At 35.2% G+C, this 24,599-nt stretch overlaps 1 protein-coding gene across 1 annotated transcript in view; it reads right to left on the reverse strand.

Annotated features, from left to right (window-relative positions):
* The window catches only part of LOC118688171 (adhesion G protein-coupled receptor A3), a 252,313-nt gene that overhangs the window by 128,213 nt on the left and 99,501 nt on the right, over window positions 1-24,599 (reverse strand). The window contains exons 5-7 of the mRNA XM_036385594.1: window positions 19,588-19,659; window positions 18,671-18,834; window positions 2,824-3,037 (exon numbers count right to left, since the gene is read on the reverse strand). Of these exons, the coding sequence (XP_036241487.1) occupies window positions 2,824-3,037; window positions 18,671-18,834; window positions 19,588-19,659 (450 nt within the window). The remainder of the gene's footprint in view (window positions 1-2,823; window positions 3,038-18,670; window positions 18,835-19,587; window positions 19,660-24,599) is intronic.

Raw genomic sequence — 24,599 nt, forward strand, 5'->3', positions numbered from 1 at the left:
TATACACAGGCATAATGACAGAAGATTAAACACCAGCAAAATCAAATATTATTATCATTGGCAAGAAATGATAAATGCAAGCTAGCAGCAGAATTGAAAACACCTTTTCAAGATCTCCTGAAAGGGAATACTCCTTGCCAAGAAAAATGTCACAGACCGGAATACAGTTCAAAACTTTAGTTTAATTATTGTAACAAAAATATTTATTTTAGTTTATTCTGCTTTATCATAGGAGACAAAAAATACACATTTGGATATTTTATCCTTCTACTGTGCCAGTTAATAAAACAGAAGGGTTTAACATGATATTTGTGATGTAAATCAACGTCCAGAAATATCTGGAATTACCCAATAAAATAACCACCTAAAAATGTTTGAATAAGCAGCTTTTGGAACATGACTACACCTCTTTGTTCAAAACCAGCTATAGAAATCTTTAAATTGCTAAGTAGCACAGGCCAAAGTCTGTCCTTTAGTGCAATTACAGAAAGCCACAGAGAGTGGACATTTGGTGTAAAGACTAGGTATGCAAAGGCAAAATATGATACTGTAAGAACTGATTTCGAGTTACCTTTATTTTTAGTCCAAATCATATACTTAACATTTGATAGCCTCAGGGAGGCATAGTCTTTCTGATGTTTCAGTGCCTTTTACAACCAATGATTTATCCTTAAGAACTATCACAAATTAGTATGTAATAGCATGTAACTAGCACACTAATACATGCTATTGTAACATTTAACAAGCATGCTATTATATATTATTTCAATTTTTTATGATAATTATATAAATTAGGATATAATATACTTGGTCATAAAGATGGGATTAACATTAAGAAATGCTAAAGATAATTTTAACTTTTCTTATTTTCAACAATACATGTCTTTACCTTTTAAAAATTGACTTTAAAATAGTACAGTTTTTAAAAGTAGGTTTGAAAGTATATCTTTAATAGGTTAATTCTGATCAGCACCTAGATCACAGCAGAGGCACAGCTGCTTGAATGTTAGCATTTTTGGCTGGATAAGGATTATGGTCTATGGTCAATGCCCTTCTATCTTACAAAGTGTCATGTATAATGCAAATAAATGAGGAATTAAAATGTTGAATGCTTTTCAACAGCTGTTTAAGGACTTAGGGTTTTATTCAAAAATATTTTTTCTTATTTTAACAGTCTTTATCACATAACTTAGCAAGTCAGATTATTTTTCCAGTCTATAACAGCAAATGTGATGATGTACTTAAAGAACATTTTTTCTGAATAGATGTGCATATTGCACATGTGCATTCTGCACCATCAGCATCAAGGTCACCTATTAAATGGCACAGTAAATGAGATAGGCAGGAGATCAACCATCCTTATTAAAATATGCTATGGTAGACAAAGGTTTTTATTTTACAGTCTGGCAAAAAAGAAGTAATGTAAGGTAAAATCAGTCAAGCTACTTATACCTTTTTTAAAAAAGATAGCTATTTTGGAAACAATTTTAGACTATTTATTTTAGCTTATTACTACGCTTTAAAAATTACTTATACAGTGCAAAATATAATTCAGTTGAAAAACATAATGAGGTGATTAACAGCATGTATTTTAATTTTGATATAATGGAAATAGGAAGAACATGCTTTAATTTAAGTGACTTGGCAGTTATATAATAGCTCATGCACGTGGCATTACTGCACTAATTGGTCTAATAGTCCTTTTCATTGATATTAGAAGAAAGGCAGGAGCTCTGAGAATGGGTCAGATCTATGCCTCTAGATCTAAGGGACTCCACAAGGGGTCAAATAATCAGTGGGTAGATGAAATTAATAAAGCCAAAAGTCCCCAGTGGACAGGATTTAATTTGACTCCCTTCATAACTTCTATTTGATAGTTCAAGAAGCATTTCAGGTCAATTATATTAATAGAAACTGTTTGAGTGAAAAGATGTTAATGATTATCCAGAGCTAATTAGCATAGTTATTTTCACTCCATCTTCTACAAAGAGAAAGGCAGAACATGCACACAGAATCAGACTCTCTTTTTGATCAGTGATGGAAACTGGCAGAGGACAAAAGGATGTGTGCAACAACTTAGCAGCTTTTAGTGACAAGCCAATACTCTGTGATGAAACCCAAAAATAAACACTGAAATTTATAATTTATTAAATAATGTTTAACAGGAAAACTGAAGCAAAACTGGAACATTACAGTCACTGCCAAATTTTAGTTTTTGCTTCTTTTATATAAGCCTACTCTGCTTCATTCCTCTTGCACTTTTCACATCAGCAAATGCATCTGTAGATCTCTGTATCTCAAGCACACAGGCACAGAGATGGTAGAAGTCACAGAAAATCGAGAAATATTTAATAAGAAACAAAAATGAGATTACTTAACTAAAGAATATGGGATCTAGCACATTGGAACCTGCAAAAACTAATCAAAGTATTTATTTTCAATTGATAGTTCTTCATAGGTCCATCATTTATGGTGGATGGTGTCATGAAGAAGCAGTTTGGCTATAAGTCACTCATATGTTCTGAAGCTTTTCTTCTTTTCTAGCTTTTTTATATTTCTTCGCATGGTTTATTGTATAAGAAACTATTTTTATCTGGTTCAAACCCATATCTGATCAAATCTGGATACTTAGACTCAAAAAGTACAATTTGGAATCACAGCCAATCATAGCCATGAAAAATCTCTACCTCTGTGCTCAGATTCAAGCACACAATTGAGTTGCTTCAAATTAAACAACTCCTGGTGTTTTAATGAGGCTTGTTGCAAGCGTCAGATCTGTTCCCCTTGCCTGCAAGCCTGACTATGCCAAGAGGTGTGTGTTACCGTGTGATCAGGCAGCAGTCATGGATGATGCTGTCCTCCACGAAGATGCCACTCTCCTCGTCGGTTTCGATCAGGTGCCCCGCATGGTACCACTGCACCTGGGTGCTGTTGTCCACGTAAGTTGCAGTGCACTGGAAGGGCAGGCGGTCTCCATGGAAAACCACTTGTCTTTGTGATGGGATCAGCTCGAAGAGAGGAAGTTCCAGAGGCCCAGCTGCAGGGAAAACAAAATAAAAATAGGAAAGCAAAGTCACAATTAATTCCTCTCTTATGAATATTGTAACATGAACTAGTTGTATACCATTCTAGCTTCTTATATCTTCACGTGAAAATTTAGACATACTAGATATGACCCACTGCAGTCAGATCACGTTGTGAGTTCTAGAGATCACTTTTTTCCCACTGGTGTGAGCCCAGATAAACACAGGATTACCAGAATATCTACAGAAAATGAGTTTCATGAAACAAGTCACAGTATGCTTGAGGTTGGAAGGAATCTTTTGAGATGCTCCAACACAGCCTCCTTCTCAAGGCAGGTTGCTTTACTATACAAGTGTACAGAATAAAAAAGTGTCTTCCAATTAGAGAAAAAAATACAGCTATTAATATAGGTTCAGTTAACATTTACAAGACCACTTCACTGTCAGTAGAGGAAATGCCCACTTTGTTTCAGAACAAAACTTACCGTCTCTATAGAGCCTAAGCTGCTTCATATGCCTGGAATTTGGATAATAATAAGACTAACAATAGTTAAACTTTCCTCTTAAGTTCAACTGTCCCCATGACTTTTCATTTCCCATTCCTTCTGCCAATTCCACAAGTCATCTCTACTCTCTAGATAATTACTTAACATTAAATATTTATCTAAGTAGCTCTTATCATCTATTTAAAGATGAATACTTTTTACCATATTTTCAAATGAACTTTATCTCTCGAAGCTTTCTCCCAGAAACACCCCAATAATGAGAATACTGCACATTCTAAGCAGGTTATTACAAAAACCAGCTGCTGTAATCACAAATCCAAATGCCTAAACACAGTTTAAAAAAAATGCAAATAGGGAAGATATGTACATTTTTGGCCCTGATGAAAGTCTGCTATTTAACAGATTTGAGAGTGATTGAAGGTTATTTTCCTCAGTCCTAAATTCCCATGAACATCGTGCACAACAGCTCCTACAATAGAGCCTTTTCACCTCAGGCTCCAACACCAAATCAATTCACTGAGCCTGGATTGCTTTTTAACCTCAATCTGCAATCTCACCTTAGACAAAAGACCTATAGTCTTGCACCTTGGTTATCATTCTACCTTGATGAGGAAAGAGAACTTTAAAGCTAGATCTTATCCCTTCTTCTTCTTCTGTTTTCATTTAAAGGCCTCTCATCATCAATATCAATCCATCCTACAGAGTTGTCAGCTGAAAGGTCCCCCTTCCACCATTTGCACCACTAGTAACTACCTCAAACATCTATTTTTCTGACAAGTACCTTTTTTTTTTCCATTTCACTGCTTGCCATTTTATCTTCCTTAAACTTGCTCCTCAAAATCCTCCATTGCCCATAACAAATACAGATGAACTTAGCCATGCCTATCCAGGTTGCAAGCCATAATCACTGGTTCTACAGCTGCTAAAATTTGTGGACAGCCAATAGCGTTCTTCCTCTTACTCAGCATTCCACCCTAACACATTTCTTTATGTCATTCAGGTGCTGTCTTTGGAACTCTTAAATTGCGAGAAGTTGTACTTACAAACCCAGCTTTGGGCCTTTGTTACTATTTTGTTAAACAATACATTCATCACCTGTTTTGAGTAAACAGTACACCTGTTTTGAGTAAACAGTGAGAGGGATCACTTCTACTTTTATGCAAAGAAGAATGTTGGCCAGCACAGCATGCAAAATTGGTACAAGTGAATACGTGCTACTTCTGTTTGGGAGAAGCACACAGAGGATTAGGGGACTAGCTGCTCTCTACTGAAATGTTTTAAGTCTGCTTTGACTATAAAGTGCAGCCTTCAGAAAGCACTCCTTACCAGCGCACACATCCTGTAATTTACCTTTTGATTGCACCTGTTATATGGAGACAATGATGTGATACTAAAAATTCCTTGAAATATACACAGTATTTTTATGACTTTTGGCTTCTAATTAAAAGAAGAGAAGGTAAACTAGATTAATGCCTCATTCCTAATAGCTGCAGCCTTGGTCCCAGTCATTTATATTAAATGTCTTTAACTAGCAGATAGAAAGAATCTCTGTCTCCAAAAAGTTGTGATTTTTGTGTTGCCTTATGAAGTCACTTATGGAATATAAGGAAATATATGGAATACAAATTTATCCATAAATTAATTAAATGGCTACCAAAATGTAGAAAAATTAAGCACACTGTGAGACGTACAACAGCAATAGATACTACTCACAGAAATAAAATATTTCTTATTGATACAGTACTTTTTAAGTACTTTTTAACTGAGGACGTTGTATCTGGTTGAATGGTTTTGGTCATGCAGTGAGTGCCACATTGCGCTGTGAGGCTATGAAGTAGGAAGAGTGTGAACTAGAATATCAATATCTTTAAGTCAAGTTAAATAACCTGCTGAGCATATGGATGAAGTGTAACACTTTCACTCTGAATTTATCTCTGTCTTGAGTGTTGGTGTCCAAGGCTCCCCCATAACCCCTTGTATTGTTCAGCCCTGGGGATCACCAAACCCAGAAATGCAGTGGGAATGAGTTGCTCTCTACAGGTTTGGTCGATTAATGATCAGAAGTGAATGAAAACTTTACTTCAGCCTGTCAAAAAATGATCAGTCCTATCAACAGTGTACTCATTTTCTTTTTCTTTGCAAATCCTTTTAAGTGCCAACAAAGATGCAAAATGAATTCAATATATCCTTGGAATCAAACATACCATTATGCTAGGATATCCTCCTGACCAACTTTGAGAATGTACCTATTTGGGTTGGCCAAATTGACAAATAATGCTGAAAACTCATTTTCAAATTAAAAATAATAAAATTTCTATGGATTATAACATTTGCAGACCATGGAAGGTAAACATAAGTACTCCTGGAAAACATCTGCTTTTAATCTCTGTGATGTCTACACAAAAACATTAATACCAGAGCTAATCTTCAGTTGTTTTCCAGGGATAGTAATGATTTAAATGTCTGAGGCTGGTTCTGCAACCATTACTCATGCAGAAGTTCCAGCTGACTTCTGTGACACAGCTCACAGTTATGAGGATTAATCACACCAAGAAGAGTTTCAGAATTACGACCAATACCCTTTATCCCAAATGGCCAAAAAATTATTGTAGTTACATCAGCATCAGCTGGAAATACTTACTTTAAATCCATAATCCAACAATCTTTCAAATTCAGACTAAAAGTATCTATTAATGCTGTATGCACATTTTCATGTTTGACTTTGAGAATAAATGAAGAAGTAAGAAATTCTTAAAGTATTTGGAATTATTTTGGTATTGATTTGACAGCACTTTAAATATAACAGCTCTGGCAAGCATAACCCTATACAATTGATTTTTTTTCTTTGATTATGTGGGTAATAAAGACTAAATCAGGATTACTAAATATATATAATCTCTGATGTTCATATTTATGCATGTGTGTGCGTGTACGGCAGACACAACAGCCTCATAAAATCAAAATGTTTACTATGGTGTGTTGAGAAGGGAGGGAGCAATTTACAGGGATCTTATTTGCTTTTACACACTTGAAAAATATTCCAAGATGCTCCTTCCAAGACAATTCACTGTGCTGCCCTCGATCTCGGAGCCAGCACCCCTATCTGCAAATGAGAGGTGTGACTCCCCTCAGGCATTCAGATCAAGAGCTGATGGAGTGTTTTACAGTCTTTACCTGTCTTGTCTCTCCAGTCAGCACTAAACCATGATTGCAGCAGAGCACCACAGGAATCACTGATTGCAGCATGAATCTAAAGGTCTAACCCATCATTACAGTAATTACATCTTTTTCGTTATCTTTCACTTCTCAGCAGAAAAGGGTTTTGTTGACTGAAGGCCAGACTCTCTGTGCCATCTAGTCTTGTATTTCAGATTAGATCTAGACTAGAATACTGAGGACATACAGAGAAGGAATCAGGTTACACAAAAACCACTGAATTAATATGATCACTTGTGTCTTTTTGAAATAGAGTACACCCCTGCATATTTTAATGCATGCAGTGTCCCAAGATGTTGAAAAAGAAAATAGAAATTATTTTTAAAATATTAGCAAAAATAGAAAAATAGCAAGCTGCACTGAAGCTCTATGGGAATGCTCCAATGCATATGCCCTTAATATATTTAGAGAAGAATTTGCTTCACACACATGTACACACATCATGTATTTTCTGACTTTCCATACAATTCACTTCTTGTGATTTTAAAAGTATTTCAATTTTCTATCTAATTTTGGCCTTCTATTTTGTTTTGCAAGTTGTAAAGGAGAAGAGTACAAAGGAAATACTGCTGTTTCTTCACATACATGGAACAAAAATGCTTGTAAAAAAGATGACAAAGTGCATCTTTACCCATATTTCAGTTACATTTTTTAGTACCAGATTTCTATCTTTAGGTAATATTCACTTCCAATGAGTGCACACTACTGTTTTCTGGGGGAATGACTAAAAGCAAACCTGTATGTACAAAACCTGGCCCATGCCACAGATCTGTCTAAACACTACAGAAACTTGACTAGGTATTAGCCAACATGACCAGCACAAGGTAGTGGACAAACTGTCCTACCTCCAGCCAGCTTTGTTGCATTTCCTGCTGCATAACCTTTAATCTGGGCAGCTCAGCTCACCAGCTCCTAAGTGCATAAACCTGTACTACACCAGCACCTTCTGCTGTTCAGTCTACCAGAAACAGTTTTCTGCTATACTTTTTCTGGTCCTCGTTAACTGGCTTTGTTTGCTATCAACAGTTTTCACACAACCAGAAATAGGAAAATCCACAGGTTTCTCCGGGCTGCCCACGCATCATTTCAGTACTACAGTGCTCACATCTGAGGATATACCTTTGACTTCAGTTCATTGGTAGAAAATTCAGTTTTCTACAGTGTACCACAAGCTTCTGGGACAGAAAAAAAGCCAGAGGGTGGCATTTTGCTTCTTGTTAATCACTTGATTTATTGTATCGCCAATGGGCTTTTTATTTGAACTGAGTGTGCCTACAGAGTGCGGCACATCCTGCTGACAAAAGTGTGAGTTAGAGCTCTAATATTTGTATACAGTCTCAGTGGGAAAGAAATGTGCATGGAAAGCACAGTGGGGGAAAGCTGGAAGTGAGGACAAAGCAAAGGAACCAATCCAAGAAAAAGGACAGATGAAAATGAGGAAAAACAAATTGAAATACATTAGTTAAAATTTTGAATTGCTGACAGTGCAAATTATATCTGATATTTACCAAATGGAACTGGAGAAAAGAGCGTGATCTGAACTGCTCCAAGAGCCAGCTCTGCCAAAAAGCGAGGTGCCGGCACAGCAACGCCAGTTTCTGTGCTGCGAAATTTGCTGGCAGTAACGAAATGTTTGGTGTAGAAGGTCACAGACCACACCACGTGCCAAGGAAGTCAAAAATGAATACAGAACTGAGGCCAAGCTTCAGTTTTAATAAAAGCTGTGTCTGGCTCTAATTTCAACATAATATCAAGAAAATACAGATGCCAACATGCATTAAACAACAGAAAAAGGTAAGTCTCCTGGGCTTGGAACAAGAAAGCTTTGTATCACATTCATTTACCACTCACTGCAGGAAAAGCAGAGCTTTTGTTCATGTAATAGCTTCTTATTTCCACCAGCTTCATAACGCTGGCACGGCAAGAGATATTCCACACCATTTTATCAGTCCCTTTCCCTCTCATACATGCTTTTCAAACAGGAATATCAAGCAGTGCTTTTCTTTGGTTGGTTTGTTTTTGGTTTTTTTTTCTTCCCAGCATCTTATAATGAAATTATGGGGTTATGTTTCTTTTGTAATACTAAGTACTGCACTGAAATGGTAGCCACTAACCACAGAGTAAGATTTCTGACATGCATGCTGTTTTACCTAAATCTACAAGATCTTTAATGCGATTTTACTCCTGCAAACTTCTGTAAAGCCATCAAAGGAGATCAGCAGAAGTAGTAAACAGGATTTATCAGAAGTTAGACGGACAGTGAGCCCAGGCTGTCACAATCCATTGCTACTTGTGCTGCAGTTACCTGTGTCAGCTGACCTCAGAGAGCTATTCCACAGACACAAAACAGAGGTAAAATTCAGCGCAAATATGCCAAAATGAGCTAAAATCATAGTTTTGAACGAGTCTTCAAAACTCACTTGGATTATATAACTAATCTGATTTATTTACTTAAAATAATTTACAGCTAGATATAAAATAAGAAAGGCTGAGCTGGGGAATGTACAATTCAAGTCTAGTCACTCTTGGCAAATCCAAGTAATACAGGTTTCATCCATCACTCAGCAGATGGATGACATTTCCAGCTATGGCAAAGTTATTTAACCTGTCTTTGTCTACTGGAGTTTCCTCCAGATTCCCAAATCCCAGTTAAATTAATTATTCTTTTTTCACCAGTTCTAGGGACTGATGTGTCTTGAGAGGGAGCACCAGAAAAAGCCCTTTGTTATTTACCGACGATAGCAGTGATTTACTTGATAGGAAATCAAGTGGCAGTGAAAAACAGAGGTAACAGGTTTCACTTATTTAATAACAGATTTCATTTATTTAATATAAATGGTAAATACCATAACATTTTAATTTGTAAAATGTTAACAGTTACTTGAAAGATTTCCACAATATGAAACTCAAGGTTTTGTTCCAGTTAAACAATTAAAAAATTGCATTGTCTTGCACTGGCACAGAAATCTAAAAGAATAGGCAAATAGTTTTCGCATCATTGATTTCTTTCCTATCAAATAAAACTGCTGCAACTTTTCAATTTTTTATTTTCAAATTGTCCCAGAACTCTATTTCATTTCAGAAGCTGGGGAGCATTTGATTATTTCCCATATGCTGAAATTGACATATTGACAGCTATGGTAGTGGAAGATTCATCAACACAAATTTCCTCCTGGCACCAGCCAGAAACCCACTGTTAAAAAGCTGATTTTGATTACTCCAATTACCCTTATGGCAACTGAACTGGCTGGCTCATGGCTTTGCATACTCATTACAGCTTGCAGTTAATAAAAATGGCTGAGCAGTGGAAAGGTAAAGCACCCAGCTCTGCAAAATCACAGAATCATAGAATGGTTTGGGCTGGAATGGACCTTTAAATGTCATCTTTAAACTGCCCCCAGAATGAGCAGGGACATTTGCTCAGAGTCCCACCCAACTTGACCTTGCCAGTGTCTCACCACCCTTATTGTAAAAAAATTCTTCCTTATATTTAATGTAAATAGATCCTCTTTTAGTTTAAAACCATTATTCCTAATTCTATTGCTACAGACTCTACTAAAAAGCCTGTCCCAAATTTTCTTATAAACCCTCTCTAGGTACTGAAAGGATGCACCGAGGTCTTGGAACCTTCACCTCTACAGCTAAGCAAGCACAACTCCCTCAGCCTTTCCTCACAGGAAAGATGTTCCATGTCCCCAGTCACCCTTGTGGCTCTCCTCTGGATCCACTCCAATAGGTCCAACAGGTATAATCAAATACACTGATTAGCTTTATCTAACTGGGAAGTGCAGTGGTAGCACTCATCTTTCCAAAACTTAAACCTTTATTTTTAAATCATAACTGCACACTCAGATCACAGAAAGATGGTGGCAGGAAGGCCCCAAGAGTGTCAGTGATTGTCCCTAATTGCCCAGAGTCCAGAAGGCTGCATGTGTTCTCATTTATGTCAGAATGTAAAAAAGAGAAAAAGAAAAAAATTCTTAAAAGAAATGCTGAACAAGCGACAGTTCTGTTGAAGTATTACATTTTTCCATTCCAAGCTCCTTTCAGCCCAGCTGATGGTGTCAGAAGCTCTTAACAGCCATTTTTACACAAACATTAAAGAAAGTGCTGTATGTTGACATGTGCTATAAAAATGTGAAATGCCACTATGGTATAGCCCACTTAAATGAAAGAGAGATTGTTAGGATGAAAGCTTTATAGGGAATTTTCCTATGATAAGAATTAAGATTAATTACAGCAAACCCTAATAAGCATTCTTATTAGACAATTATTAACATAAGTTTGTTAAAAAGCTTATATAATTTTACCTAGAAATCACCAGTATAAAATTTAACCCTAGTGTTTTAATGTTCATGTTACCATAATAAATAAAGAATATATCTTCAGAGATACTCAATGGATTGTAGGTTTGTTTTAACATTGCTTTGTTCATACGCAACTGGTTTTGAATTGTTCAAGGGCAGGAGTTTGAAGATTAAAATGCCTCATTTCACTGCCATTCTCACTCCACCTTGGTTAAATTTTCCTTCAGTCATTTTGCTTTGTCAAAGACAATGTAGAAAAAAAGACACAAGTGTACATTAAAAACCTCTAATGCAGTATATAAGAGTAAACTATGGAAAAAAATCCAAACAACTGGGTACCTTTCCTATATCCAAATCAGTAAGATTTCAGGGATGAAAATTTCTGTTGAACTGAATTTTCATGTGTGAGCACAAATGCAAGAAAATATGTTGTAGTAAAATTTCATCCTGAAATGAACATTTTAATATTTCTGCTATTTCACATTTATAAGATTTAACTGTTACTAATTTTATGCCCTCAATCTTGCAGCAGTGTTCTACACTGCCACTAAAGAAATTAGATAATAATGGTCAAGATTAAATTTAGGGCAACATAGTCCTTTTCCCCCCATTTTGAGACTGATCATATTAGATGACAAATCTAGAATTTGGAGACAAAAGGTTAAAGCATTGTTCATTTCATTCTACCAAATGATAGTATGGAAGCCAACTTTGATTTGCAAATAGCCACTTAGCTGTGACATAAAATGAACTTACCCCATGTATCTTTTAAAGACCAAAATATCAGTTATATTATCTGATTTATATACATTCTGTTATTATGAGTATTTTCTTAATAAAGAAAATTTTGAATTGCTTACACTGTAGAACAAAAGTAATTGGAAGAGGATTTAAATACTGCTAATTGTATCACTATCAATATCTTGCAAAACCTAATCCTGTAAAAGATTACTAGGGTGAATATTCCTATTTTAACATAATTAAACCTACTCATGTGATTAGGCAGTCCCTGCAGAATTAGAGCTGAAGTCTTGATCCTGCATATTCTGGAAGACAATGCTGCTCTGCATGAATGCAGCAAGCTACCTGTGGACTGCCAAGAAACTGCAGGACTGAGGTCTAAATCTGGATAATTAATCCATCATTCTTCCTGCTTGAGGTTTTGAGTTTAGTCAGTTAGTACATCCTGAAACCCCCCCACAGTTCAATATTTACTCTGTGTTAATGCAGCAGGAATGACTTGTAAATTAATAAAGAAATTATTGAAACAATAATCTCAAACCTGTCCCTAAGTTTAAGTTTGTTTTGTGTACGCTGTATGTTCTGTGTATGCTGAAAAAAATAAAGGAAGAAAAAATACTCCTTGGTAATTTTAAGATCATGTTTTTTCTTGCAATATATTTTACACAGAAAAGGAAACTTTTAACAATAATCTATATGCAAATATAGATATTTACAATTTTAAGACTTGAATGGGAATCTAGATATTTAATTTTTGGCACCACATGAAAAAATGAGTTTCAAATCTCACTTCTTTACCATATCCCTAACACAAGATAGTAGACAGCTTTCTTAAAAACTGACATAGATCAAGGCTGATTGTATTCTGTTGACATCAGCTTAAATTTAAATGTTAAAAAAGTTCTTTCAAAGACAAAATTCCCCAGTACCTAATTTTTTTCCCCTCTCCTGCATTTTAAAAGTACATATTTCTTTCAAAGTTCTTACTATGGGACAGTGGATATCCACTTACTCTGCTAGGAATGATGGGGAAACAATGTGCAATTACATCAGGTAAAATTATAAAGACATTTCAACAAATACAGCATCTAAAACAACACTATTCCATCACTGCTGAGAAAGCATTTAAAGCCACACTCTTCTAACAATCTATGTCAAGGAGAAAGAAAGCTACTTCAAAAAAATAAAAGTACTTTATAGAGGAAGCATAGGAAAGAAAATGTTCTAGTTTTTCCCAATGGTATTACTATAATTGTTTTAAAATGTCTTAAATGCTTCAATTTTTTTTTGTATTTTAGGTAAGATTGCAAAAAAACCCCAAACTTATAAAAATAGACTAGGGAGCAGCATGTGGCCTGAGAGAAATGTACCCTAATGTTCTCCTGATATTTAAGCATGAGAAAGGCAGATTAGAAAATGTGACAGTAGATAGCTAATGAAGAAAGTAGTTCCTTTGTAAGAAATTGAATCTTAAAATGGACAAGAAATCTCTAACAACACAAGCAGAATGAATGCATAAAGCATATAATTGTGTTTTTTTCTTTTTTTGCTTTGCACAAGTTTTCATCTGAACAGGTATGAAGCATCAGAGTAAAAAGCACCTACATTTTAGCCTGACTCTGCTCCTTTGGGGGAACAGATACTCTGATTCTCAGTGAAGTGAAGCAAACTACAAAAGACAAGGTGCTGGTTAAGTACAAACAATTCCCTAACAACTTTATCTCCTCCCATCCAATAAATTATTCACATTTTCTATGAAACATTTAAAGAATTTTATTGCAGAACACAGAAGTCAGAAAAGGATTTACTTCTTTGACTTTTATTCCTCCCTTTGAAGTGTCCATCCTAAGTAGGGAGTCTATCATTCCTCAAACCCCACATTTCAATAATATTTTATGAGTCAGAACTTGCTAATTTAATTCATGAGTTAGCAGTTTAAACTAAGGTAGTTTACAGAGTTCAGAGACTGAGTAATAATTCAAACACTGTTGGACATTCACAAGTCACAACTATTATCTTCTTTTCTCATCTCTATATTCAATAGGATGGATTTTTATTCTACTGCAGTGTTAACACTTGTCTCAGCAGACAGCCCCCTAAGGCATGGCAGCAGCCTCACCATACAGACCCTACACAGACAAAACTCCAGCTCTATTGTGAGTACTCACTTCTTGCCACCCGTGGTGAAAGTCCAAATAGACTATGAAAGCTTTTAGTAAATTATGAACCAACCCAAAGAATTTCTCACTGTAAGTTTGATGTAAATACTTTAGAGTTCTATGGATCACAGCCAACAGGTGACAGAACACACATTCTGGCATAATACATTCTTTCAAAATAATCTACTGGAATAGCCCTTCTGTGAAACACCCTACAGTTGATTTTCATGAATGTGAAGCACACAGAGCAACAATTCAAATCAAGCCTCTGGGTACTCCACCTCTGAAAAACAAACTCCTGTGACTCAGGAAGCATTTATGGTAGATGAGATGGTACCTATAACCAGATGCTATCTCACCTATGTCAATAAAAGAAAGGAAAATTACTCAGCTGAGATACTTGTCTTGTAATTTGCTGTTACTCTGTGCTTTTTGAGTTCTATTTCTACCATATTTTCCCCTGAGACTGTGTCCTCAATGAATGTGTCTAACATTTGTGCTTATACACATTTCCTTTACCTTTGAAGTTTCTTTGCTGAGGATGGTATAAGGAGAAGATGTATTAATACTAGCTTTGTTAATTGTCTCAATTTCCTAGGTGTAATTATTTCAACAGCATGGGTTTTTCAGAGATGTGCAAACTATAGGTGAATAAATAACCCTGTATCTTAGAACTTCTTTTAACTCTTGTCCTACAGTCCTGTGTTGAATCAGCTCAACACAGAAAGAGATTTTCTCCCATTCAATTCAACACAGATAATAAGGAAGTGGGAAACAGAAACATTCAATGCAGAAGCATAATAAAGAGAGAAGCAATAGATTTGTTTCTTCCAAGGAAAAGACCTGTACATAGCTTTACATCAACACAGAGAAAAAGGGCAAACACAGTTTTTGGGGATTACCTTTAGCCAGCATCTCATATGGAGTTAGATGCAAAGAGCCAGAGCAAGCTCTGCTAACATGGCCAGAGAGCCACCCAGGACTGTTTAAGATTGCTTTATGGGGCAAGATTGCTTTATGGGGCTTTCTGGCAGACTGCCTCACAGCACAGCTCAGACAGGTAAGGACAACTACAGGAAAGATAAAGACAACTACAGAAAAGGTGTCATGCAGCAGAAACGAGCTTGCTGAAAATGCTGTGATGCACTGATGTGAATGTATGCACAGCAAACCATCTGGCTGAGTAGACACAATCACTTTAAAGCAATGTAGACTCTTCTGTGCATTTTGATTTCCTGAGAATCAAGATGCTCCCTCTAGTTCTTTGAACCTGTCTGCTTTATAGGTCCATGCAACAATATTATCACCAAGATTGGAACAGTAGACCACAGAAACCAGAAAAGCTACTGATACCAAAAAAGAACAAAACTTTTTTACTAACTGCATGAAAAAATCCATCATGATAAAGAATGAAAATTCAATTTATTATGTATTAATGCAATAAACTCTAAGCAAAAAACCAGATTTCTCAATATCCTTTTATATTTTCTTTTCAAGCAGTTTCTTTTTTAATTAACAGATGGGAATAATATGTTCTCAATTACTTATTTATAAACATCAGTAGAGCATATATATATATATATTCAAAACCCAAGATTTTAATTTGTAGGAGATCTGTATGAGAAACAGCACTTTGTCCCAGGAGAATTAGATCATTTTCTTTGTGGTATAAATAAATAAATAAATAAATGTCTTCAGGCACCATAAAATTTTTTCTGTAATTTGACCTTTGCAATATTTTTTTGTAACATTTAGTAAACATTTTCAGCATTTTAGTCAAAACATTTATTTAAATATTATTGATATTATGTCAACTACTTTCTAACCTTTAAATAAAATCTAATTGGAGGAAAAAAGAAAGTCAGCACTTTTGCAAACATTGTTTTGATGAGTCAACGCTTTTTAACAGAAAAGTACTCCATCACAGTTATATGTCAATTGTAATTTGCAGAACAACTGAATTTTTACCTATTCATGCTGTTCAGTAACATCAATACAGTTTCGAGACTGAGAAACTAAATTCTCTTATCTCATTAACCAGTATAAATAATCAAAATCCAGCTTTAGGAGCAACCTTTCATAATCCCCTTAAGACAAACACACATACGGGTCTTTCCTGAGTGAAGAATTTGGCTTAGAGAATCCATCTCTGCTGGTGATGTGAGCCAGAGAAAATCTCAGACTCCTATCAGACCTCAGTACCCTGTATTTAGGAAAATTAAAAATTTATAGCACTTGCATTCAGGAAAATATAATTTTCCTCCTGGAAACGGAATAACCTGTATTTGGAGTCATGGAGAAAGAGTAACGAGGCACTGCATGAAGCCAATTTCACAACCATTTTTCAGAGAGATACTTTGTCCATACCATTATGAACTCACCACAGTCTCTCATCATTAACGCAGAAGACAAGGGCAAAACCATACTTTGTCATCCAACCAGCTTTTCAGCCTTATTTCCAACAATGTGAAGAATTGTTTTATAACCAAACATTTCTGACAGCTGGAGAATTTTGTTAAAGAAGATTTAAGTAGCTCTTAAAAGCTGTTAGCGAAATATGCAAGCAGAACCCTGGGAATTCTAAAACTGTGCAGTTACATAGCTCCTAAAATCCCCAAAGCAGGTTTTTAACTGTTTCCAGCAGGAAACTTACTACTTTGGCTATCATGAGTAAGTAGATGTGTGAGAAAGATTTGCCAGGAAGAAATCCAAAAGATTATTCTTTTCTCACCCCAACCTATAAAATAATCTAAAAAGCTGATGGCAAACTTCTCCTTGTAGCTATTCAGAGACCACATACTTTGACTTCTTGGTTCATTCCCTGCAAAACTCTTTGTCCATTTCTCTCCTATGTTAATTTTTTCCCTTTCATTCTTCTTTTTTTGCTCATCTTGTCACTGTGATAACTCATAATACCTTTTAGCATGTAGAGGGAAGATCAGTGTCTATAAATGTCTGACAGTATGGATGATGTTCACATAAAGGTGAATTTTTTTAAATTATTTTAAGTCACTCAATATCTTCTTTAAGAGATGTTTAATTTGATCAACTCCGTGCATATTTTAACACACACATATTATTTATAAATCATCCTCAATAGCTATTATTATTTTGGTGCCAGACAGCTTTCTATTATGCCTAAGCTCAAATTAACTTACTGAAAATGAAATTGCTAAATGTTCTGGGCACTGTGAGCTACCCAGCGGATACTCTGAGCACCATGAAATACCTGGCAGATATTACAGAGCTGGTGGAAAGCTCAGCAATTACAACCACTGTAAAACTCTCTGCAGATATTGGAATTAAAGTCAAGCTACTGGCAGTCATTACAGCCCTTGATTGTAAGAAGGAGTGAGAACTAGATGGGCATTATAAATTCTGTATCAAAGGTCTGATAGGGAGTCCTATTAGGAATTAAATTAAGAAATTTTGAGAAATTGCTTTCATTCCCTCTGTAGAATTCAGAGATTTATATTCACTTGTTACCTGGAAATGCCAATTAACAGTCCTTAATCACTCTTCTGATCATTCCAGCACTTTTAGAATAACTACTTTTCCTGCTGGGAAATGGAGATGCCCATGCTGGCTCTCTATAAAATGGGAGCTTAATATTTGAAGAACATTGCAGAATTTCAAATGTTTAGCAACACAGGCTACTGGAAATGTCTCTGCCTTGCACTCACAAGGTCACATTCCATATTTGCCTCCAGACACCTATCTGTGTTTCCTTAACAATTCACCTGATGGACCATGTGTAGGTAGTATTCACATCCTTTAACATTTCTTCCAACCTATAAATATCTGTATTTGTTGTTAAAACCAATTCTCTATATCATTCCAGGCAACTTCTGATCTCCCCCCTGCTATTAATATGTTTCTTACAACACACATCACTCTTCTTGTGGTTGTTAGGAGAAATGTCTGACTCTCCTTTTGTTTGCAAAAGACATTAGCAAAGTCCCAATCTCAGCAATTTTCTGTGATTCAAGCATGTCAAAGATTCAAAGATTCTGAAATTCATCAACCATGTGTGAAATTAGACTTTTGATTCTGGAACCCACTGGCACCATCTCAGGCAGTGATCTTTTCTCTGCAGTGCGATACTTTTAAAAATCTCTGGTTTAATCTGCTCATTGATAGACAAAGCTCAATGTGAAATGAGTTTCCTTTACCTTTTTGCTTTTTCCCTCAGACCACATCTATCATGTTTGTTATGGTGGAAAATATCCACAAAACATTTCACTTCTACATGTTCATACAGAATTCACCTAACTGAAGCACACTGTAAGAATTCTGTTCATCCCCAGGAAGCAGTGATAAAAGGTATAGTTACAGGTTGATAAAAATAAAAAATAAAAGAATTAAATTTGACATCAATATCACTCTTTCAGATACATAACTTGAAAGAAACGTTATACAAACTCAGGTAGGAATCATCAGTTTCATGAAGAATATAATGTAGAGCTAGCATCATAGTTAAATGTTCTATGTCACAATTGCATATTACTGAATACATTGCAGAACAGTGATGTTCTTGAGATATGAAATAAGAAATTTCTATTTTTTTCTGTTCTCATTCATTCTCAGGTGTATCTTCTGTGTCAAACATCTATCAGATTTATTAATTTTTATTTTGGTTTTTTGCATAATTTCTGGGGTTTTGATATTTTCTCTGGATTCCAATTCAGTTTGTAATGCTAAATCAGAGTACAACTCACCACATATCAGCTGGTTTTCCTTCAGGTTATAAAGGGACAGTCCATGTAAAGCACTGGGGTAAGCACAAACTGTTTCCTCTGCTATTCGGACTGAAGCATTTCTGGCCCATTGCAAGACCCATTTCAGGTTACAGTCACAAATCAGTGAATCAGTGTTGAAATGTCTACAAAGGCAAAGAATGACCACAAATGGTAAACATGCAGTTTCCATGAACATATTTTCTTCTGCTAGATTCAGATTATCTAATTTAAAAGAGAATTCTAGATTAATGCATAACTATGGATGCATGAATTCAAAGACAGTCTGAGACAACCAATACACATTGTCCCACTGTTTATTACTTTCATAATATTATGCAAAAATTCTGTGTTTGGTTCCAGGAAAACATCATTGACTACTGAAATAATTTTGAGTCTGCGTTACTGCAGAAATCATACTATAACATACCTAAATTTACTAAAAACCTCTCTAAGTAGAAACATTCAGTATACACTTTGAAATCTTAGCCAAGAACAATTAATATCAATAACTGGGAAATGTTAGCATAATTCCAGGAAAAATATTTAACATTACTGGTTTTGTGCAATTAGAGGCCTAATAAATTTAATGCATGAAACCATGGAAAAGTATAAGATTTTAAAGTAAAAAGAAAAAAAAAAAGGGGATTTTAGTCAGGAGACCAGACTAGGCTAGTCAGGAATGGGGTTGAATTACCTGTGCTATCCATTTTTCTGCAACAGGTAAAGATGGCAGCTCATCAAGAGTGAGCCAGACATGGATAACAAAATACTGCAGATTTTATTTTTAGAATGCATCTCTAGAAACAATCCTGCTTGAATTCATATTCAACTCTGCTATGTTTATTCTAATGTGTTTCTGAAGTACTTCAGATTACAAACAAAAGAATGATACTCACAGGGCTTTCAGAGCTAGCAGCTCAGAAAAAAGTCCATTCATGAGACTTGAAAAAATATTCCCTGACAAATTCCTAGGGAAAAAAGAAAGCAATTTACTGTTAGTCATAACAAATGCAAGAAGAAAAGAAAATTGTTATAGAATATAATTTTCCCAACAGCTAATTAAAAAGTTGCTTTCTTGACAATAGTAAAAACATATTTAAATTTGGTGCATTGCTTTTTGGTTTTGGTAGGTGACAGTAATATTTAAATCAATTCACACTTGTTTTATTTTCACAGCAGAAATACATACAATTCACTTGGTCTCATAAAGAGGAACACTTCTACATATTTAAAAGAAGAGAATTTGAGAAGAGAATATTCTAGAATTTGGGTGAAAATGTTAATAAAATAATTAGTCAGTGAGACCTGTATTGTATTTTTATTGTATAGTCAGGATGTCTTCAAGCTAAAGAAACAAAAACAGTGTCTTAATTTAGTAATGTTCCAAAGAATTCAAGCAATTCCTTAAAGCAGTAATGAGTTTTCAAAGTGACTACTCAAACAGTTTTATTACAAAGGACTTTAAACACACCAATTTTTCCTATCCTTAAATTAGTTCATTTCCATTTTAATTACTGCTCTACTCTTTCTTGTCTTGATGGCTGAATGGGTCAGGCTGAATACTTGCAAACAGAGGCAATTCACTTTAACATAGTTAAACAGTATTGCTCTGCCAGTGCCTTAGTAATACAAAAATTAAATGCTTAATTGTCAAGTAATAATGTCTTTTTCTCTACCCATACTAAAATTAGCGCATATCCAAGATTAAGACTTCAGATCATATGAATTACCTACTTATGAAATACTGAGATATGTTCTGTCCAGTGCCTGAACACCATATGTTTGAATTCAAAGTTGGTTACAAAAACTCAGTTATCAGGAAAATTTCAGAATTCCCTTTTACCAAGTGCTGGAATAATTGAGCTCCTGACAGTGACATCAGCAGAAATCCAGCAATTCAACTTTTCATATTCTTCTGGCAATGACCTGGTTTGAAGTTTCCATATTACTACTAATTATTAGCAGACTAGGATCATGTTCACAGGGCTGTGTAAATCAAAATGCAACACATTTCTATGTCCAAGAAACATAATTATAATATTTGGATATCACCACTAGAATTAGTTTGTTCTTTAACAAAAATTTCAGAAATCTTCTCAAATCACCCAAATAACTCATGCATTTCTGAGCTGATGCAGCACTCTGTAAATACCTATTTTTTTAGTGCACATAATTTACATTATATATTACAATATTGTCAAATATATACTGTTGTAAAATTTCTCCATTTCAGATATCCCAAAACCCTACTTTAGCTTGATTTAAAAGGGCATTTATTCTAGAAACATCTGTAACACCTCGTTTGCAAATATTTCAAATAAAACAAATTGATTCACTCCAAAGCTCAAAGCACTTACTATGCCATTAACTCACTCCATTAATAGAAAGATGTGCTTTCAGTTTTATCAGAGATAAAACATTTCAGTCTTAATTAGAAAGTCCTAAACTTGTTTTTTCATATACCAATACTTGTGCTTTTCCAGAAATTAATAAAGCACTTCTGCCAAAAGTTTCAATATAAATGACGAATGCCACAAAACAGTCAAAAAGAGTTACATGTGTCAAAGTACCATTTGAGGCAGAATATAGATAGAAGCAGAAATATATGAATATGAAGAATGCTTCCCTCTTAAGAGCAGCATTAAAAAGCAAAAGTCAAATGCAACGATAACAGATTGATCTGTGCAAAAAAAAATAGGCAAAGTGGGATAAGAGGTGTAAAAAATGAGATCAGAAATACAGAGAGGGCAGGTTACATTCTGTATTTCCTTATTTGCTGAAATGGGGTCTGTTTGATTAACTGTGTTAGTGGTTTTTATTTGATTTCTGGCACCATACAAAGTGATTAGATGGTGCAATGACATCAAGTCACACAAGATTTTGCAGTATTATGTTATCACAAAGCTAACTGCTGCTGATGATTCAGAGACAGGATGAAGAGTAAATCAGATATAGTTTAATCAAACAATTGGAAGCAATGATAAAGTTTGGGTTTGAATCTCCAAAGGGAAGAACCAGCAGTAGCTACTTGTTGAAACAGATTTCAGGCTGCAACATTTTGAAACCTGAGAAGATAATTTATGAGGGCCTAAATAAATGAAGTCTGGTATACAAGCACAGTGGCATCATCCCAGTATTCTGCAGCTCTTAATACTTAGATTAAATATAAACAGAATTAATGTAGATAGCAGCTCCATTACCCAGCCAAAATATATTTGCATACTTAATTCTGGAACAAAGCACTGAAACATTGGGTCCAAAGGAGATTTGGAAGATTTGTTGCATTCAATTATGTCACTCCTAGTTAGAATATATGCACCTCATTACAGCATAAACATAGCCAAAGGGTAATATATTAGCCAAAAGAGGTAAACTAGTATCTTAGAAGATGTAATAAATCTACTCTCATACTGAGGCACTGCCAGTTGCATTTGTCCTATGACGTCAAAGCATTTTGAAATCATTTTACAGAGTAAAAATCATCTAATCCAAGAGGGTGTAAAAATAAGATCAATCTCAAGGAACATAATCAGAAGTCAGTGGCTGCAGTAATTTCAGGGCCTGTATGAAATTTAAGGTTTCATTAGTAACTTTGAATTCAATTTCTGTTCCCTGAACTACACCTCCTGATTACAATGCAGTAAAAGTCTTCTCTACATCATCAAGAGGCTGACCATTTCTTGTGGTCTCTGTGTGTCTGCCTGTTTAAAAACAATACCAGATGATACTAATAATTCATTTTTTCTTTAATCAAGAATTCTGGAGGTTGTCCTGTTCTAAACTAGACTACACAAAACCACCAAGCCCACTGAAGGGTGTGTGCATTATCCCTGAAAGCCCAGGCAATCCTCACCCTTTTAGTGAAGTATTTGAACATACCTTTACTGTACTCAGTTTAGATTTATGCATCACATCATTGGGCTAAACCACATGGTGTTAGTTTGGGCCTAGAGCTGATTTCTCAGCTCTAACTCCCATTTTTTTCCAAACTGAATTAGATTTACAAGATTGAGCGAAACACACTGTGTTATTTTGTTTCACCTGGCATTTGTGCTTGTAAACAGTACAAGAAAATCCCATATTTGTACTTCACAGAAGGCACATGAAAAGATTTATGTCCTTTGCTCCCTCCAGTGGACTCATGGCTCTCCCTACTGGTTTTGATAACAGCCTGCAAACAGGCTTCTGTACTTCATCTCTGCTAACATAACACAGGAGAGCTCTAATTACCAAATCAACAACTACATAAATCAACACATATCTATGCATCATTATATTTCTCCTTCAGTAAATGGCTATGAAACCAGTTCCATATTTAATAACTTGTCATCTTTTCCTTGTTACAAACACTGATGCTGCACTGAGTAAATGCTTCTCCATAACCTTTCCAGAGAACAGATTTCTCATACCCTCAAATGGCAAGTAAACACAATTCAGACATATCAGTAGGAACAGAAAGGTGACCTATTGTCTTTTAAACATGTTTAAAAAGTATGGTTCTTCATAAACTTCCAAGGCAAAAAAAGTGATAGAAAAGTACCAGGCGGCATCAGCTTGCAGTCCACTAACAATGACCACTTTTACACCACAGGCAAACTGAGATCTCAGTCCAAATAATTACTACCAGCATTAGGACATTATATGAGATTTCTGAGATCAAGGAACATGTGATACTCTGAATGGCAGGAGACAGTTCCCCTTGACTGGGAGTGTGGCAGTATTTTTTCACAAAGTAATCAGTGACCCAACAAGAGTGGTGCTACTCTTGACTTTGGTTTGGTAAGGAGAACAAGCCCTGCAAGGCAGCTATAGCTTTTGACATAGCAATTGTGAAATTATTCACTTCAGATGAAAGCATAAGGTAGACTAAACTATTACTAAGCCTCTAATTTGCAAAGGACAGACTTTTGAAATACTACTACTAATAAAACAAATAAAGTAATTAATAAAGCACTAGGCCACACAGACTACAATGCAGGATGGACCTATTTATTAGGTCAGTGGTAGAAAGGCAATTTAAAACCCAAAAAAGAAAAATGGGAGATAGACTAAATGGATTAACAGCCAAATCTTAAATCTTGAAAAAAATAATTCAAAATTTTAAAAGATCAAAGAACTGGAGAGAAGATAACAGGAAAAGCTTAGCAAAGAGCAAGGAAGATTTTAAAATCTGGAAAGTATGCTAAGACATGGTGCAAAAACACTTCAACAATACTGCTCTATTTTAACTAAAAGATTATTAAAGAGTAGATATTATAGACTGCCTAAATATATATTACTATGATTTTTAAGATTAAAGATCTCTTCATATGATGACATTATAAACCATCTATAGCCTCATATTGATTTTTAACAATTTCTGATTTGCCAACTTTTTTTTTCCATTTTTCTTTCTTTCAAAACTCACTTATAAAATAGAAAGAGGTCAGACTAAGAGGTCTCCAGTTACCAGAATCATAATTTTTTCACTGAAGCATGGACATCATATCCACAAAAGCGTGAAGGACCTGGTGTAAAGTGCATTTACTGTAAAACAAAGTAAGATAATGCACAAGTAAGATAATGGACAAGATGGAAAGGAGGGAGTAAGACATTACTGATGCTCTGCCAAAATGGTCTTCTGAGTGGTTGCATTTTGAGCTTTCAACAATGACTCTGCCGCACAGCATTAAGAGAATGTGAGTATGAAATCTGGCCATAACAAAACCAACGTTTGGTCAAAATTAAGAGAACAAGAAGAGAAGAACCTTCTTAAACATGAACTTGTAATTAATTTAATAACACTATTCAAAGTGAAAAATGTTAGTAGACTGCCACTTGGGAGCTACACTTAAGAAATGTCTCATTCAAATTTCTGTTATAAACTGGTGCCTCAGAAGGAAAATGATACAGCAAGATCTGGAAACAC

This window comes from Molothrus ater, chromosome 8 (assembly GCF_012460135.2).
Source record: "Molothrus ater isolate BHLD 08-10-18 breed brown headed cowbird chromosome 8, BPBGC_Mater_1.1, whole genome shotgun sequence".
Classification (NCBI taxonomy): domain Eukaryota; kingdom Metazoa; phylum Chordata; class Aves; order Passeriformes; family Icteridae; genus Molothrus; species Molothrus ater.